At 61.1% G+C, this 16,622-nt stretch overlaps 1 protein-coding gene across 10 annotated transcripts in view; it reads left to right on the top strand.

Annotated features, from left to right (window-relative positions):
* Positions 1-16,622, top strand: part of ITPK1 (inositol-tetrakisphosphate 1-kinase) — a 159,262-nt gene extending 142,640 nt beyond the window's left edge. For 4 of the 10 annotated variants that reach the window (XR_014808895.1, XM_084966078.1, XM_084966077.1 and 1 more), the window contains 5 exons: positions 210-375; positions 4,669-4,791; positions 5,962-6,029; positions 10,697-10,859; positions 14,606-16,622. Coding sequence is in view for 6 of the 10 variants with exons in the window: in XM_084966078.1 (XP_084822204.1) it covers positions 210-375; positions 4,669-4,791; positions 5,962-6,029; positions 10,697-10,859; positions 14,606-14,964 (879 nt within the window). In the remaining 4 variants the exon portion in view is untranslated. 10 annotated transcript variants of the gene reach the window in all.

The raw sequence follows: 16,622 nt of genomic DNA, 5'->3' as shown, positions 1-16,622 counted from the left end.
CGCACAGCCAGCTCCACCCTCCGTGGCGGGCCTGATGGGCAAGGTGTCCAACGCCCCACAGCAGGAGTGAATCGAGCCCCACTCCGCTCACCCTGGCTTGAAACTCTTCTTGGGGAGCCCTCGTGCCCCAGGGCCAGGTGGCACACCCCGTGTCTGAGACTGCGGAGGTGGTGGACTCTGACAGTGCCCTTGGCCCCCTGTCCCCCCAGATGGCCATCGTGTTCAACCAGGAGGGCTTGAGCGCCATCCAGCCGCCCTGCGTGGTCCAGAATTTCATCAACCACAACGCCGTCCTGTACAAGGTGTTTGTAGTCGGCGAGTCCTACACCGTGGTCCAGAGACCCTCGCTCAAGAACTTCTCCGCGGGCACGTCAGGTAACCGAGCCCCGCGCCGTCTTGGGAGCTCAGGGGCACGGCTGGGACACAGTACCAGCTGCCTGTGTCCTTCAGCTCTGGCCCTGTGGTCACCCTGTGTTATTTGTGGAGGGGGAGAGGTGACCTAAGGTTGCAAGAGGTGTGTACAGTAAGTAAAGGGGTCTTGGAACATGAGCGAGAGACCCCTGTCTCACCGGCTCATTGTAGGGGCTCCGTCCATCTAAACACCGTGAACTCCAGAAGTTCTCAGATGTCTGCACGGAGGCCGCGTCCTGGCCCCGCAGGATGGTGAGGCCCACAAGGAGCACACTGGAGCGGATGACTGGCCCCTCGGGAAGCCAGGGAGGGAAGCGCGCCTCGGACTTTGAGGGCCAGAGCGCTGGCTGCTTTATTGCGTCTCCTTCTCCAAATGGGAGACACGGAGCTCCCTGCTGCTTCGGCTCCACCGAGGTGGCCGTGCTCTGTTAAGAGTGAGCACACAGCCGCGGGACCCCAGGCAGGTCAGCAGTGAGCATCCCCTCCCCCGGGCCCCCTACAAGGATGAGGACTGCCGAGCCTGCTTGGGATCAGCGGATGGTGATCCTAAGTGTCCCTCAGATGTCACGCGGTGGCGGCACTTGCCAGGTGCTGCCATCATGGGGGCACCCAAGGGGGTTCTTCAGGGAGGCTGTGGGGCTCCACATGCTCAGCTCTTGCCCAGTGGCTCACCAGCACCTGTGACCCTTGGCCGTTTCAAACACTGGTGCTAAGATATGGATCGGTATTGGGGCTGCTCAAAAGAATGCTCCAGTGTTTCTGAAGGCATCTCTAAGGCAAGTTCTGGAAACCTTTGGAACAGCCCACAGCATTTCTGGAATAAGCAGGGTTTTCCAAGAGGACCCCTCGGAGGGTGCCTGGCTGCCCTGGCGTTTGCTCCCACTCACTGCGCGTTTATCTCTGGGAGGGAAAGCCACTGTCACTGGATGACATACCCAGGCTGCCTTATCTCCCTCTGAGCAAACAGATGTGTCTTCCCCAAATCCCCCCGCTGGGGCCGCCTGTCAGCGTCCGCCCCGTGGCTTCCAGCCTCTTCTCTTGAATGAAATCCAGCTGTTCCATCCTCTCCCAGCCCTTCCCGTGGACACAACCCAGACAGCAATCACTGTGGGCAAGTGTGTCTCTTTCCACTTCCCTCCTGAGTGCAGGCGGCCTCCCCAGCCAGGCGGGGGCCTTTCGGGGCTCACAGCATCCCTGTCCTCACACTGGTGCCGGCCCCACCCACCCAGATGATGGAATGATGGGGACGGGTGACAGGAGACGTTTGCATGTGACTGTATACTGGCCAGAGGCATTCCCACTTGTGGCCAGGAAGAGGCTGATGATTTTAAACCCTCTTGATGTTGTTTCCTGATTTTAAAAGATCGGTGCTTTAACTCTGTGGAAAATGTGTTGACGGAGGGGTAGGTATGCCTTATGTGGTCTTCTTCCTCTTCTTTTACCCAAATCACTCCATCTCAAAAAGAAATTTACCGCCCGATTTCCTTCCTTTCCACACAAAAGCTCTCCCCTCCTCTTTCCCTCCTGGTTGCAAAGCGCCAGACCCATTTCTGTCTGGGAACCACTAGTGGCAGCACATGGGCTCTGCGTCCTGTGTCTGAGGACAAGGATTCCGTGTCCACGTTATCTCATGTCCATTTCCAGGTTTTTGGTTTTTTTTAACCATAACATGCAGACAGGGGCCCAGTAAACCAGTGGAGAAACACAGAGCTACCGGAGAGGTGTTCCCTCTGCTCAGGCAGCTAAATGACTTTCACTGTGTCCACCCCTCTGTCCCCAAAGCTGATTCCGTGTCCACCGTCTTAGGGCATCAGGCTGGCATGGGCCCTGTTCTTTCCACGTGCGTGTTTTCTTTCTGGGTAAGGAGCTTGATGCCATAGCCGCCCTTTAAGTTGGACCAACGGAGCAGGGGGGCTTGGAGATTCTGGCTTCCTCCCAGCCCCCTCCCAGCTTTCTGGTCCCCACTGGCCCACATGGCAGGCCCCTGGCTTCCCCTGTCCGTGCAGGGAGGGGTGCTCTGTGAGTGGGATTCTTTTGACCTGCGGTGGTGATGAGGGCATCAGCTTTCCATCCACGCTGCCGTGTCCTTTTGCTTCTCAGGCGTATGTGTGTTAGCATCTCTGAAATCAGGTGTGGCTTAGAGCCGCGGGCATTTTGCAGTCCCTTTGGCTGGAACCGAAGTCACATTCTTTTTTCTTTTTCTTTTGTTTTTTATGGCCATACCTGCGGCATATGGAAGTTCCCAAGCTAGGGGTCGAATTGGAGTTGTTTCTGCCAGTCTACACCACAGCCACAGCAACACTGGTTCCGAGTCGTGTCTGCGACCTACACCACAGCTCATGGTAACGCTGGATCCTTAACCCACTGAGTGGGGCCAGGGATCAAACCCACATCCCACACTAGTCAGATTCTTAACCCGCTGAGCCACATTGAGAACGCCCCTGAAGTCCCATTCTTACGGAGAGGGTTGATGTTGGCCTGTGCCAGCCCCAGGAACGCATGTTCTCTGCCTGTGGTTCACAGTCTTGGGGAGATTGTTCCAGAGCCGCAGTGGGCGTGTTTCTCTGCCCCCCTTGCTGTGCAGTGGGTTTTGGTTTGTTTTCTTCTGCAGACACTGCACCTTTGCTAGGCTCTTCAGGGGGGGGGGCCTTTTCTCCTTTGGGGCTGTGCAAAGGAGGGATACCGCTTACCACGTAGAGCAGGGGTCAGCAGGCTTTTTCTGCAAAAGTCCAGAGTAAGTATTTCAGGCTCCGTCATAATTACTTAACACTGCCATCGGAGCGCAAGAGCAGCCGTAGAAACACGTCCATGAATGGGCAGGGCTGGTCCAAGAAACCTGACTTTACGAACGGAGGCAGTGGGTCCGTGTTGGGGATCTGGTGTATTTGTGACACCAGGTGTAACCAGTACCGTATTTCCTGCCATGCACCTGCACTGAGGCTGGGATGCAGCAGAGAACCAGCCAGTCAGCTGAGTGTCCTGCCCTCTGTTCGCAGAGTCTAGCGGGAGGAACCGCCCACCAGGGAGGAAGTCATAGAAAAACGAATTCTGGTGCAGATGGGGGGCCCCAGAGGAAGCCGTGGGTCCTGGGACACCCCCGCTGGGTGAGGGGGGCCACTCGGGCAGGGTGACCAGGGCTAGTCCCCCTGGGGAGCTGATGTTTGCAGGGGGTCTGGAGGGAGACCCGGGCCCCCGTCTGTAACGCCCTGACACAGGGAGAGACACGGGATGAAGCCAACAAAGCTCAGGAAAGTGGCCACAGCTCACAGCTGCAGCACCGGCTCTCGGGGATACGCGGGGACTAAACTTGCCATTTACCCTTCTTTTGAGCCGCTTTCTCTCACCTGTAAACCGGGGGCGAAAGCACCTCTGTTCTCCTTGCTGCCCTCCCCCTCCTGCAGTGCACTCTTGGTGGTTCTTCCCCCGGGACTGTCTGGGGACAGAGACTAGACGGGCCCCCGTATCCAGGGTGCTCCTGTGGTCAAGGTGCACAGCCTCGCCAGGTTTATCTTTAGGGGGCTGGTGGGTGTCTTGAAGCTCCCCCAGAGCTGGTGCCAAGGGACGCTCTGGCCCTTTCTGTCCTGTCTTGGTGTCTCATGGTCTCCTGGTTCAGCAGGTGGCAGGAAGCCGTTCCCACACCCTCCATCCCTGCTCTCTCTGCACCCCAGGAGGGTCTGAGCAAAGGGCAGCTCCCCAGGCCTGCTGAACAGTCCTCTGGCCAGAATGCCGAGGTCAGCATTAGTCCTGACAAGTCCCCTTTGACGTGGCCTGCTCTTTTGATATTGCCATGAAGAGCTGCTGGGTGACACGGTCTGTGCAGTTCAGTGGCTCTGGGACACCCCTCTGAGCACCCAGTTCCTTCCCTTCCTGGCAGAGCTGTGCACCCATGGTGTTCCCTGGGGCTCTTGCAGGCTTCCCAGCCTCCCCGAGCTTGGCTGTGTCCGCCAGTTCTGGTGGCCTTCCTCTCCCCAAGTCTGCTCTGCCACCCTGGCCATTGTCCTTGGGGACCCACAGGGTGGATGGGAGGTGCCCTGAGCTCAGTGGGGCTGGACCAGGCCAGGCTGCAGGGCAAGAAGGTGGGCAGTGCCTGCAAAAGCCAGGACGCCCATCCCGGCTGCTCAAGCCCTGCTCCGGCCTCTGGCCTGTGGGGCGCTGCCTCCCCCCGCCGCAAGACTCACTCTTCTTGGCTGTCTGCCCAGGAGTAGAGATCGGAGGGGCTGCTTGTCGCACGTCCTGCAGGGTGTTTATTTTCCCCAGGCTCCTCCCCAGGACCGTCTCTCGTGCCCCCCGCCTGGACTGGCTCTGGTCGGAGCGGCAGGACTGTCGGGCACACCGGGGCGGCAAGGGGCCTGCGTGCCCCGCTAGCGGGAAGGACGCCAGGTACATCTCAGCGCCTGCCTGCTTGGCCTCCGCCCGAATCACTTCCTCATGCATGATTGTTGCGGCGCCATAATCCTAGAGCTGGTGGGGGCATTGGCAGCCAGAGCAGGTGCCCCTTGGCCTGGCCCCTGGCACACGGCGGCGGCGGCGCTCAGCCAGGGCCCTTCCTGTCCTGTGTTTAGGGGCCAGGGCCCCGAGATGAGCACTGTAGCCTGGGGGGCTCGTGCCCTGTGCCATTCCTGGGGGTGGGGGGGGGGCGGGAGGCAGAGAGTGATGCTCGCCTTCACCAGATCTCAGCCCCGAGGCTCGTGGTTCGTGACTCCGGCCTTTGTGTGCCCACATGTCCACGCGCTGGAGAACGTGCTCCTGACCGACCGACCTGCCTTTACTCTCAGGGGATGAATAAACAAACCAACTCCTCATCACTCGCAATAATCTTGGGACCGGTCTGCCTCTCCGGGTGCCCCCGTGGGACTGAGGGGGCCTGGGGTGCAGTGGAGTCAGGGTGGGAAGAGGTGGAGGGTGTTTCAAGGGGCTGTGCCAGTTTCCCAAGTCAGACAGATTATTCCGTACCCTTTCTTGGATGAATCCTGCTGAAGCCCACGTTCTCATTTCCTGTTTTTTCCCTAAATCGTTGGGAAACAGCAGAACCCTTTGTATTTAAAATACTCACGTGCCACCCCGAAGGCGTCCGTGGGCAGAACCAGGAGGGGTTGGGAATGCTGGATTAGTGGCGGGGCGGACCTCTTTTGCTCTGGCCTTTGATACGCGCCTACGCAGCAGTTCCCACCCCCTCAGCCCCTTTTCTGGTGTCACGTCCATAGACCCTCTGATGCGCCCTGAGAAGGAGGCCTTCGGTTCTGGGGACCCCAGAGATGACGCTGCCGGCAGCAGAGGCCGAGCTGGGCGCATCAAGCCACTCATTTACACGGGCGGGAAAAGCGAGGCAGGAGCCCCAACTGGGCACGCGTCCAGCGACGGCGTCCTGTCTCCTTGGGGTGGAGGTGCCTGGCCTGCTGGGGTCCCAGGCGGCTGCTGCTGGACCCTGAGCCCAAAGGCCGCCGTGGCCGTGGCTGGGGTGGTGCTGTCCCCTGGTGTCGGGGGGTGGAATTGCCATCCCTGCCTCGAGCTTCTAACTCGGGCTCCTTCTCCCTGTCTGTGCTCTTCCAGACCGTGAGTCCATCTTCTTCAACAGCCACAACGTGTCGAAGCCAGAGTCGTCGTCGGTCCTGACCGCGGTATGTCCCTCCCGCCGAGCTGGCTGTCCCGTGGTGCAAGGTGGGAGGACCTTCGCCCCAGGTCGGGGCCCAGGGAGGTTCCAGGAACCCCCTCCTCCTTGCTCGCTTGGTGCCGCTGGCCCGTCCCTGCCCCGCCGCCCACCGCTAGGCTACTCCAGATGGAAGGTGTTCAAACCCTGGTCGTGAGGAATTTGAAGACCTGCTTGATGATCTGCCTTTTTCCTGATTTTTTTAAAAAAGGAGCGTGAGACGGCACCGCCTCAGTGTTCCTTTTTCTCTCCTTGTCCATGTGAAGCCAGTACGTACCTGTTAAAAGCTTGCAGGTGCTTCTGCAGCTGCTGTGGTGCTTCACATGTGTGACGGGCTCGGGGCTGCTGTCCACTGACGCCGCTGTGTGTCAGGCTCCATCCTAGGTGCCCCACAGCCCAGAGCAGCCTTGCGGGGGTGGGCAGCCGCCCCCACCTTCCCCAGGGGGCTCTGCTCGGCAGGTTAAATAACCTCTCCACATTCACAGGGCTCTTCACTCGGGGACAGAGATGGGCTTTGACCCCAGATTAGTCTGATTCCAAAGCGGGGCCTGCCAGGCATTTAGGACTTCTGACCCCCGTGGCAAGTGGCTGAGCCGTTAGGAATTGGTACTGAGCCACCCTCTGCTGTTCCTCTGTGTCCGGAGAGCCCGTGGTCTCTGCGCCACTGCTGAAATGAACCCTCTGCCGGGTCTCCTGCTCCCCTAAGTCACTGCCATTCTGGCCATTCTAGGTGATGTGGGGGGGTGCCTGTGTCCCCTCCACAGCACCCCCACCCACACCACCACCCGGGCCTCCTTCCCCTCCATGCCAGGTGAAGGCCTTGCCCATTGCCTCCTGTCCCCGGACCCAGGCCTGCCTGGCCATGTCTCGTTTGTTTCCGGTTCCTGTGAGGAGCCAGCTGTGTGCCGAGGGTTCAGCAGGCGAGGGCAGGGCCTGGAAGGAACACCAGTGTCCCTCAGGGTGTTGATAGACATGCCCTGGAAGCAGCTCCGTGGTCGGGGACACTTGGAGAGCTACCAGATCTGGCGCCTGATGGGCACAGTGGAAGATGTATTTAGGTTTCTGGGGCCTCAGAAAAGCTGCAGAACCTGCAGGCTGGCCCAGTTCCATGGGGCATCAGCCCTGCCAGGCTCTCAGACCGTATTTGGCCTGTGATTCTCGGAGGGGCTGGCGTTCATTCCTCAGACCTGCCGTCCCTGCCGTGCCCCTAGCTCAGCGCAGCTCTAGTCACCACCACTCAGTGCAGCTCTAGTCACCGAGGCCAAAGGGTCACTGTGTGGGCCAGAAGCAAGGTGACCTTCCTAGCTCATCACCCACCTGCCATTCAGCCTGTGTCCCCATCTGCCACGTGGGCAAGGTCGGCCTGGAGATAGCTGTGGGGCCTTCCTTCCAGCCACCTCTAGGCCCCGCCACCACCTCCTGCTTGCCCTCAGCCCCCTACTGCTGTGCAGGGATCCTGCAGGGCTGGCGGCATGTAAGCGGGCCGAGGGAGATGCAGTCAACTGTCCCCTCCCATTCGGGGTGGCAGCCCTCCCTGCACAGCCCAGCTGGCCTGCACAGGCCAGTCTGTTCCCAGCTGCGACAGGTGACAGAGGACCTGGGGCGGGGGGGTGTCACCTCTTACCACCTCCATCGCCTCCTTGTTTCAAACACTCAAAGGGCCCTGAAGGATTTCCAAGGTTCCTCTGCTGAGCTGAGAAGGTGCTTTTGTAAAGTGTGGGTCACAAGGCCTTGTGACAAAGCAGCCACTGGCGCTCCCGTGCCACCAGGCCTGCACCACCGGCCTTACGTGAGAGCGTCGTGGATCTCACCACAGCTCCACAGTGGAGGTGTTTTTATTGGCGTTTACCGGGTGAGAAGGCAAGAGCCAGAGGGCTCCGTTATAGCTCAGGGCACACAGCGAGGCCAGGGCAGTGCCAGGCGTCCAGCTGGGTCTGCGACTCGGTAAGGGTCCTGGGCCACAGTACCTGTGGCCAAGCTGCTGACCCCTCACTGGTAGTAGTGATTGGGAGTAGGCTCAGGCAGGGGCTAAGTGACACGTACCTGTCCACAGCCACCTGACACTGCCCCTTAGAAAGTGTCTCCTCCAGGGAGTTCCCATCATGGTGCAGCGGAAACGAACCCGACTGGGAACCATGAGGTTGCGGGTTCGATCCCTTGCCTCGCTCAGTGGGTTAAGGATCCAGCGTTGCCATGAGCTGTGGTGTAGGTCACAGACGCGGCTTGGATCTGGCGTTGCTGTGGCTCTGGCATAGGCCGGCGGCTATAGCTCTGACTAGGCCCCTAGCCTGGGAACCTCCATATGCCGCAGGTGGCCCTAAAAAGCAAAATAAAATAAAGTAAAATAAAAAAGGAACGTGTCTTCTCTAGAGGAGACACCAAGGTCCGGGGTCACAGGCGGGAGGGGCCCTGCCTGCTGTGCAGAGATGGGGAGGGTGGGGGCCTTTCACACGACGGCACCCAGCTGTGGGGTCCCTCCTCTGCCCGCGTCTGCGAGTGTCTCATGCTGGGGCTGAGGTCCACGTGGCCTGGGTGCCCGGGGCCCGGTGTGCAGCCCTCCTGACACAGCCTCACTTTTTTCTTTTTTTAAATCCCGGTGACATTCAGATGGCAGACAGTCAGTCACCTGAGTGTGGACAAGTCCGTGACGTGGAGTACAGTCACTGTGTTGTACCACCACCTCTCTCTAGTTCCAAAGTGGCTGCATCGCCCCCAAGAAAATCCCCTACCCGTTCAGCATCACCCCTCCTTCCCCTCCTCTCAGCCCCTGGCAACCTCTTCTCGTCTCTATGGATTTACCTGTTCTGAACCTTTCATATGAGCGGAACCGCACAGTGTGTGAGTCTGGCTTTTTTCATCTCGCCTGATGCTTTCAAGGTTCACCCCCGTCGCAGTGCGCATGGCAGAACGAGGTTCCATTGTGCGGGGAACCCATTCTGTTTGGCCATTCAGCCACTGATGGGTATTTGCCTCGTTTCTGCCTTTTGCCTCTTGTGAATAACACAGCTCTGCCCACTAGCATCATACAAGTTACACACCTCGGGGTGGAGTTGCTGGGCGACATGATAATTCAAAAAAAAATTTTTTTTTTGGGTCTTTTTAGGGCCGCACCTGCAGCACGTGGAAGTTCCCAGTTCTCAGGCTAGCGGTCCAATCGAAGCTACAGCTGCCGGCCTACACCACAGCCACAGCAACGCGGGATTTGAGCCGCGTCTGCGACCTACACCACAGCTCACAGCAACGCCGGATCCTTGACCCACTGAGCGAGGCCAGGGGTCGAACCTGCGGCCTCATGGATACTGGATACTAGTCGGGTTCGTTAGCACTGAGCCACGACGGGAACTCCTGAGTTAGACTTTATCACCCAGCTGCTCGTTTACTTCTGATGGGTCTGCCCCTGTGCTTCCCCTTTGGCCTTGAGCCCACAACCCAGAGGACTCCGGTCTGTCCTGAGCACCACGTGTGAGCCTGGTTCTGGCTGACTTAGGGGTGACACGCTGTCCCCCTAAGCGAAGCACCTCCTCCCAGCCAGGCATGTGCTGCCCATCACAACGGTGACCTTGTGACCTCTCCCAACAGCCTGGGATGGAGGCCTCAGTGGTCCTATTTGGCAGATGAGCAAACTGAGGCACAGGGAGGCCATGTACTTTTCCCTGAGACCACAGAGCAAGGAAGTCGCTGTAAGATTCAAATCCCGATCCACCTGACTTCAGTCCTTCCCAAGGCGGTGTTCCGCTTCCTTGGAGGCCCTGGCTAGGGGCCAAGCTGGAGCCCACGAAGATTCGTGTGCCCGTCCCAAGCCAGCTGTGATTAGAGCAGAAAATGAGCGATGCCAGGCGGAGTCTAGGGGATGACCCCATAAGCTCTGGAAGCTTTGCTAGGAGCTGAACTCGGACCCAGGAGTTGGGCAGGAGCAGCAGGACAGACCCCTTGGGGAAGGCCGCTGCAGGCCTCCCACTTGAGTTAGTGTGGATACGCTGTGGTTAGTGACTCAGCCGGAAGGGGAGATCAGTGACCACCCCCCAACCCCCAGTAGCGGCCGATGAAGGAAGGCCAGTCCCTGGAACCCACTGCCCACAGCCTTGAGGCTCTGATGGTGGCGCACCAGTGCCGTGATGCTGACAGAAATTTCCCCGCTGCCCACCTCTGCCCACCCATTCCAACCACTCACAGCTGTCTGCAGGTTCTGGCCTCTGCACCTTCGCATCCACAGCGCTCTCAGCCCCGCCGCCCCCTCCAGTCTTCCCATCTTCAAGGTCCAGCTCATAGGCTCCCCGAAGCAGAGAGTCTCTCTGGGTTCATGGCAGACTCTCCATCTCCTTCCTGCTGAGAGGCTTGGGTTCTATAGGCTAAAATACCCGGGTCCAAGTCCAACCCCGAGCTGTGTGATCCTGGACCAGCCCCTGACCCTCTCTGAGCTTAAGCTTCCCTGGGTGTCAATTGCTGCTGGTGACAGTTGCCTCCCTGGTGGCTGTGAGGACGAGAGAGGTCACATGTGCTGGGCGCCTGGCACCTGCCGAGCCCACGGCAGGGCTTGGGAATGGCCATCCTCACTGCAGGGGCGGGGGAGGCCTCGTGTGCGGTGTGGCATTGTGACTCCCTGCCCCTGACCTGACACGTGTGTGTGTGTGTTGGCAGCTGGACAAGATCGAGGGCGTGTTCGAGCGACCGAGCGACGAGGTCATCCGGGCGCTGTCCCGGGCCCTGCGGCAGGCGCTGGGCGTGTCGCTCTTCGGGATCGACATCATTATCAACAACCAGACGGGGCAGCACGCGGTCATCGACATCAACGCCTTCCCGGGTGAGCCGTGGGGCCGGGCGGGCGCCACCTTCGCGGGTCTGTACGCTGGCGGCCGTGGGCGGGGCCCGGGGGGACAGGCGAGGCGGGCTGGCCGGCTCCTTCCTCACCATCTGGGGCCCCGGGGTCCGAGTGGCCCTGGGCTGGGCTGCTTCACAAGGAGGTATGTGCTGAGGCCGTGGCTTGAAACCCCCAGAGCAGGTCAGGGACGGAAACGTGACCCTTGGCACCTGCCCCACCCCAGGCCCAGAGCAGCCTAGGTTCTTACCCTTCCCACGGGCGTGTCTGTCTTGCTGGAGTACTTGCCCTGGAGGTCCAGCCAGCGTCACTGCTGGTGTCTGCGGGGAACAAGAACACAAGCAGGCCGCTGTGCTCAGGGAGCGCTCATGGGGCACCAGCCCTGGACTGGGCACTTGGCGCGTGTCCTCTGTGCTGAGAGCTTGCAGACCAGGCCCAGCCAGCCACACGGGTCACAGCCAAGGAAGCCCAGGCTAGGAGGAGGCCCCTGGCTCCCTCAGTCAAGCCCACTGCGTGTCCCAGCTCCTGCAGACACGGGGGCGGCATGAGCATGGCTGCCCAGGCCCTGGCCTCTGGACAGGGGTACACGGGGGCTCCTTTGGGAAGCGGTCGTGGGAACAGGGCCTGGCTGGGGAAGGAGCCACGCCCCAAAGGAGCCCTGGCAGGACCTTGTGGAGGCGGCCTGAGAGCCAGGGCCTCGAGTACAGCAAGGAGGGGCTGAGCCAGGAGGTCGGAGGTCAGAGGGGTGCCACTGAGTCCCCCTTCACTCTGAGTGAGATGGGGCGGCCAACCGAGCTCTGTGTTCGTGAATAGGAATTGAGACCCTTTGGGACAATGGCCTGCTTTTCTGCAGTCACCCTGGGCACGGCCTGGATGGAGAGGTCGGTTTTTGATGAGCAAGGGGGACGGAATGAGAGGGAGCAGGGGAATCGAGCCTGCGTCGGGGGAACAGTTCTCATAAACCCAAGGCTCTAAACCGGGAGGATGTGGAGGGGACGATGGTGCAGAGGCAGCCAGGTCAGCAGATGGGGGACAGGGCGGGGGCAGGGCCAGGCCGTGGGGTGGAGATTCCAGAAGGAGAGGGGAGAGCAGGAGCCCGGCAGCAGGGCTGTGGGTTTGTGCGGGCTCCTGAGCCGGCCCTCCCTGCCAGCACCTGGCGTCCTGAGGGTGGCCTGGGTGTTCGGAGGAGGGGACAGTCACCAAGAGCCAGCAGGGTCGGGAGGCTTCTTCCAGGGAAGACAAGAGAAGGCCCCCTGGGCGGACTGAGCCGGGTGGAGCCTGCAGGCAGATGGCTTGGGGAGCGCGTGCAGCCGGGCCCAGAGGAGGCCGTATCCACGAGACGCCGCCCGGGCTCTTGGTGTCTCTCTGCGTGGTTTACAAGCCCGAGTCTGGAGTCTCATGGGGCCCCACCTGAGAAGAGGATCCCAGGTCCTCTCACCTGTGCCTCCGGCCGCGGTGTCAACCCCTCCAGCGGGCCTGCATGCTGGGCTCGGGGCGGTAATGATGGCCGGGGCTACCAGCGGCGCCCAGCCTGCCCAAGACCTTGACCCCAGGGCCTCATTTCATCCTCACGGCCACACAGCAGAGCACCGACAGGACCTCCATGTCCTGACGGGCACGCGGAGCCAGGGGCCTGGGCAAGGTACCCAAGGTCATGTGGCTGCCAAGACGTGGAGCCCGGAGTGGGACCCCGTGCCCCTGACCTGAGGCTTCCTGCTTCTCAGCTTGAGTCAGGGGTTCAAATCCCGGCTCTGCCCTCACTGTCTGATGAGACAAGCCTCCTGACGGGGCCTCACTGTTCCCCACCTCACTGAGACCCGCAGGTGCGTCACGAAGACCCAGGAGGTGGCTAGCCCTGCAGAGCTTCACGCCCTGGTCCGCCCTCGCCAGCCTTCCTGGAGCCGTGAGCCGGGCCTCCTCTGGGGACCGAGGAGCGGTTGCTCAGGGAACAGCTTGTGTTCCCTGTGGCCTGTCGGCAGATCTCAGCTCCCTGCCTCTGCCTGCATCTCTGCCCTGGAAACTAGACCGAGCGTCGGCTGACGGCCCCTGGGGGCCCAGGACCACCCTGCCTTCACCCCCCACCCCAGGGCTGAGGAAGCCCCCAGACCTAGGGTGGGGCACCCAGCCCACATGTGTTCAGGGCACAGGAGGCACTAGAGGGGCTGGTTCGGATCCCACCACTGCCACTTAAAGAGTCTTGTGTCCTCGTCTGTAGGATGGGGGTAACCCTGGGGCCCACTTCCCGGGGCTGCAAGGATACCTTGAGCGAGGAATGTGGAGCACGTGGCCAGGGTGAGCCTGGGTGAACACCTGCCCTGGACTCGTCACCGTCTTCAACCTCACAGCGAATTCATGTGCTGTGGGCTCTTTTGTTGGTTGGAGCCAGTTACTTAGTTCTCTGTGCCTCCGTGTTCTTATCTGTAAAATGGGCACCGAGGGTTTTGGTTAGGTGGTTAAGTGACAGGGTGTTAGCCAGGGATACGGTGCCTGCCAGCTGTTTTACCCACTTTTGTTTTTCCTATGGGCGCCTCTCCTTGCCCCTCAGCCTCGGGCTCCCTCAAAACCACAACGTTGTTTGCTGGACACTGAGGCAGCCCCACTCGCTTGGCCCCTGGGCAGCCTTTTCTGTGAGAGAGAATGCACCTGCCCGTGTCCGATCCCTCATTCCCCCAGAGCTTGTGCCAAAACAGCTGTAAGGACCACCTCGGAGGACGTGCCAGAGTCTTGGCCCCTCCCAGCACCAGCCCCAGGGTCACCAAGGGGCTCACGGCCCCCCCGGGGGTGGGTGGAGTGCCCGGAGCCCCTCCTGAAGCCGGTGTACTGTCCCCCTTCCAGGACACACTTCCTGTCCTGAGCATTGTTCTTGCAGCTGTGTGCCTGGTTCTCATCCGTGCAAACTGGTTTGGGCAGGTGGGCAGGGGGTACCCACCCTGTGTGGAATTGCTTTCACAGCAGGTTTCGGAAGTCAGCAGGATCCTAAATCTAACCTCGCTTTATGGGTAGCTCTCGAGGACTGTTTGCTGACCTTGGCAGTCGCATCTGTGCTGAGGTACAGGCCCCAGGCGGGCACTGCGGTTCTGTTTGAGACCCGAGCCCCCTGGTTAGGGAAGCGGTATTGTGCGCTGGCCTTGTTGGGGGGCCTGGTCTCTGTCCCTGGGCTCTGATGCTCGGAGCAGGCAGCATGGAGGGCCTGCTGCCAGGTACTTCAGGGGTGACGAGGGCAATGGACGCAGTTCCAGGAGCAGCTGCTGGTGATCAAGCCTCCCCCACATGCCAGCCGCCGCCCGTTGTGTCCACAGGACACCCCCCTCTCCCCCCAGAATCCTCAGTTTACACGGAGCTGGGGCCGGGCCGTGTGGAGGAGAGGGGTGTTTATGATTCAGAACTGGAGAGCTGGGTCTTTTGGTCCTGCCACCTCCGGCCATGCCACCCCCCGACCCCCACATGATGGCTTCAAACCACGTTGGGAGGGCGATTAGACAAGACGCTGAAGCTGTGCCCAAGAGGGATTGGGCCCAGGGCATTTTCTCATCAGCTCCATTTCTGCAGCTTCTCACACTCTGGGTGCGGCCAGATTCGAGGACCGGCCCTTGCGGGCCACAGCACCTGGCTCGGAGTGCCGGCTGTGTGTGTTCGACCAGCCCACCGGGTCCCGCGAGCACCCTCCTCTCTCCAGCCCCCCACCCTCACCCCCACCCTGGCTGAGCGTGCGTCTGTCTCTCCCACCCCAGGCTACGAGGGCGTGAGCGAGTTCTTCACCGACCTCCTGAACCACATCGCCTCGGTGCTGCAGGGCCAGAGCGCGGCCGCGGCGGCCTCGGGGGACGTGGCCCCGCTGAGGCACAGCAAGCTCCTGGCAGAGCAGGCGGGTGGCCTGGCGGCTGAGCGGACGTGCAGCGCCAGCCCCGGCTGCTGCAGCAGCATGATGGGCCAGGAGCCGCCCTGGACGTCCGAGGCTGATGTGGGCGGCGTGGGCGCGGGCAGCACCGCCAAGCTGCCGCACCAGAGACTCGGCTGCACCGCCGCCGTGTCGCCCAGCTTCCAGCAGCATTGCGTGGCCTCGCTGGCCACCAAGGCCTCCTCCCAGTAGCCACGGAGCCCGGGACCCAGAGGGGTGGCGCACGGAGCACACGCGCTGGGCAAGCAGCTCCCGACGGTGCCGCTACTACTAAGAATTCCCGACGATCTGATTCTTCTTCTTCCTTTTTTTTTTTTTTTTTTTTTTAATTTTTCACCTGATTTTCTGATGTCATGATCTAAATGAGGGGTGGGGGTGGGGATGGAAAGGCACCCCAAGCGGTCCAGCCTCGAGGAAAAGGGACAATCCCGCCTGATTCCTGCTGTGCAGATCTCTCTTCACTGAGTTTACACACGCTTGTGTTTTCAACACTAGGTCTGAATGTGAGGTGGGGCGTGCGTGTGTGGTTGCCGTGCGTGTGTGGTTGCCGTGCGTGTGTGAGTGGCTGGGCACGTCCACGTCTGTTTTTCTCAATGGCTGCTGTGGACCAGGCCCTGGGGACCCCGGAAGAGGCTGTCCCTGGTCAGGCTGTTGGCAGCTGAGCAGAGCAAGCGAACGGTTCCCCGTCTCCCTCCTCTCCAAGCCCCCAGGCCCGGCCAAAAGCCCCAGGGTGCAGCTGCCCCTCCCAAAAGCGTGAGCCAGAGGCGACGTGAGGCCCCAGCTACCAAGTCCTTGGGGATTCCATGCCAGGAGCCTGGGCTGTGCCCCACCCCCTGGCTGCTCATGGACATGCAGGAGACGGCTTCCTGGACAAGGCCCCTGCCCTGGCTTGGCAGCCTCTCCAGCTCCCTGGAGTCCCCTGGGCCCATCAACACCTGTCCCACACAGGCCGGCAGAGGGGCCTCCCTGACGAAGCCCTGCTGCTCCCCGGACCTGGGAGGAGGCTCCCTGCCTAGGAGCCTCTGCGCCGATCCTGCCTGTGCCGAGGCTTTGTGCTGTGACTTTGGGCAGACCATTCCAGGGGTTGCTGGGCCGTCAAGACCAGAGAACTCCAGGGCAGGCTTGAGGCCCAGGTCCTGCAATTCAGCCTGTTTCTCCGTGAAGTCAACCTGGATGAGCCTCCCCTTGGCATCGAGGCAGTTGGGAGCCCTCTTCCCAGGCAGGAGGAGGCTGCCCGTCGCTCCACCCCTCCGTGTTCACTGCCAGCCCCGAGCACCAAGCCAGCTGGGTGCAAGGGGGCTGCAGCCCAGATGGGAGAAGACACGTTACCCCAGCCGCCACTGGAGTCACCCTGACCCTTGATGGCAGCAGACAGACCACCGGCTGACCAGCCGGATCCCACGGTCCAGGCTGGCCGGCAGCCCCCTTTGCAGAGAAGGGGACCCGTGAGGGGCTCGGCCAGTCCTCGGACAGTGCGCCTCCCTGGCGGGATGCATGGGATCCCCGAGCGTGGTCTGTGTCTTCAGCTTTCAGTTGACCCTGGGAAAGAGGAGTAGGCAGCTGGGCTGGGCACTCGGAGGCACCTTCAGGCCTGGTCAGCAGGGACGTGGGGATCACGCCGGGAAGGAGCGGCTGGCGTGAGAGGCGGACACCGTCGGCACTGCCCGGCTGTCCTAGAACCCGAGGGCCTGCCGACCACCGTGTTTACACGACTTGAGTGTTGAACCCCGATTATAATGTCTGGACATGGCCTTTCCCAGCCTAACCCGAGCCCCGGGGAAGCGGGAAGGCATGTGGCCAGCCTCTTGCACTGCTTTGTCTCCAAAATAAACTACTGAAATCAATCTGCA

Source organism: Sus scrofa, chromosome 7, assembly GCF_054392235.1.
Source record: "Sus scrofa isolate SSC_HxYL_T2T_F1_AM1 chromosome 7, Sscrofa_HxYL_maternal_Yorkshire_Landrace_v2.0, whole genome shotgun sequence".
Lineage (NCBI taxonomy): Eukaryota > Metazoa > Chordata > Mammalia > Artiodactyla > Suidae > Sus > Sus scrofa.
Note: the sequence above shows the minus strand (reverse complement) of the source record. Positions and strands in the feature narration are given on the sequence as shown.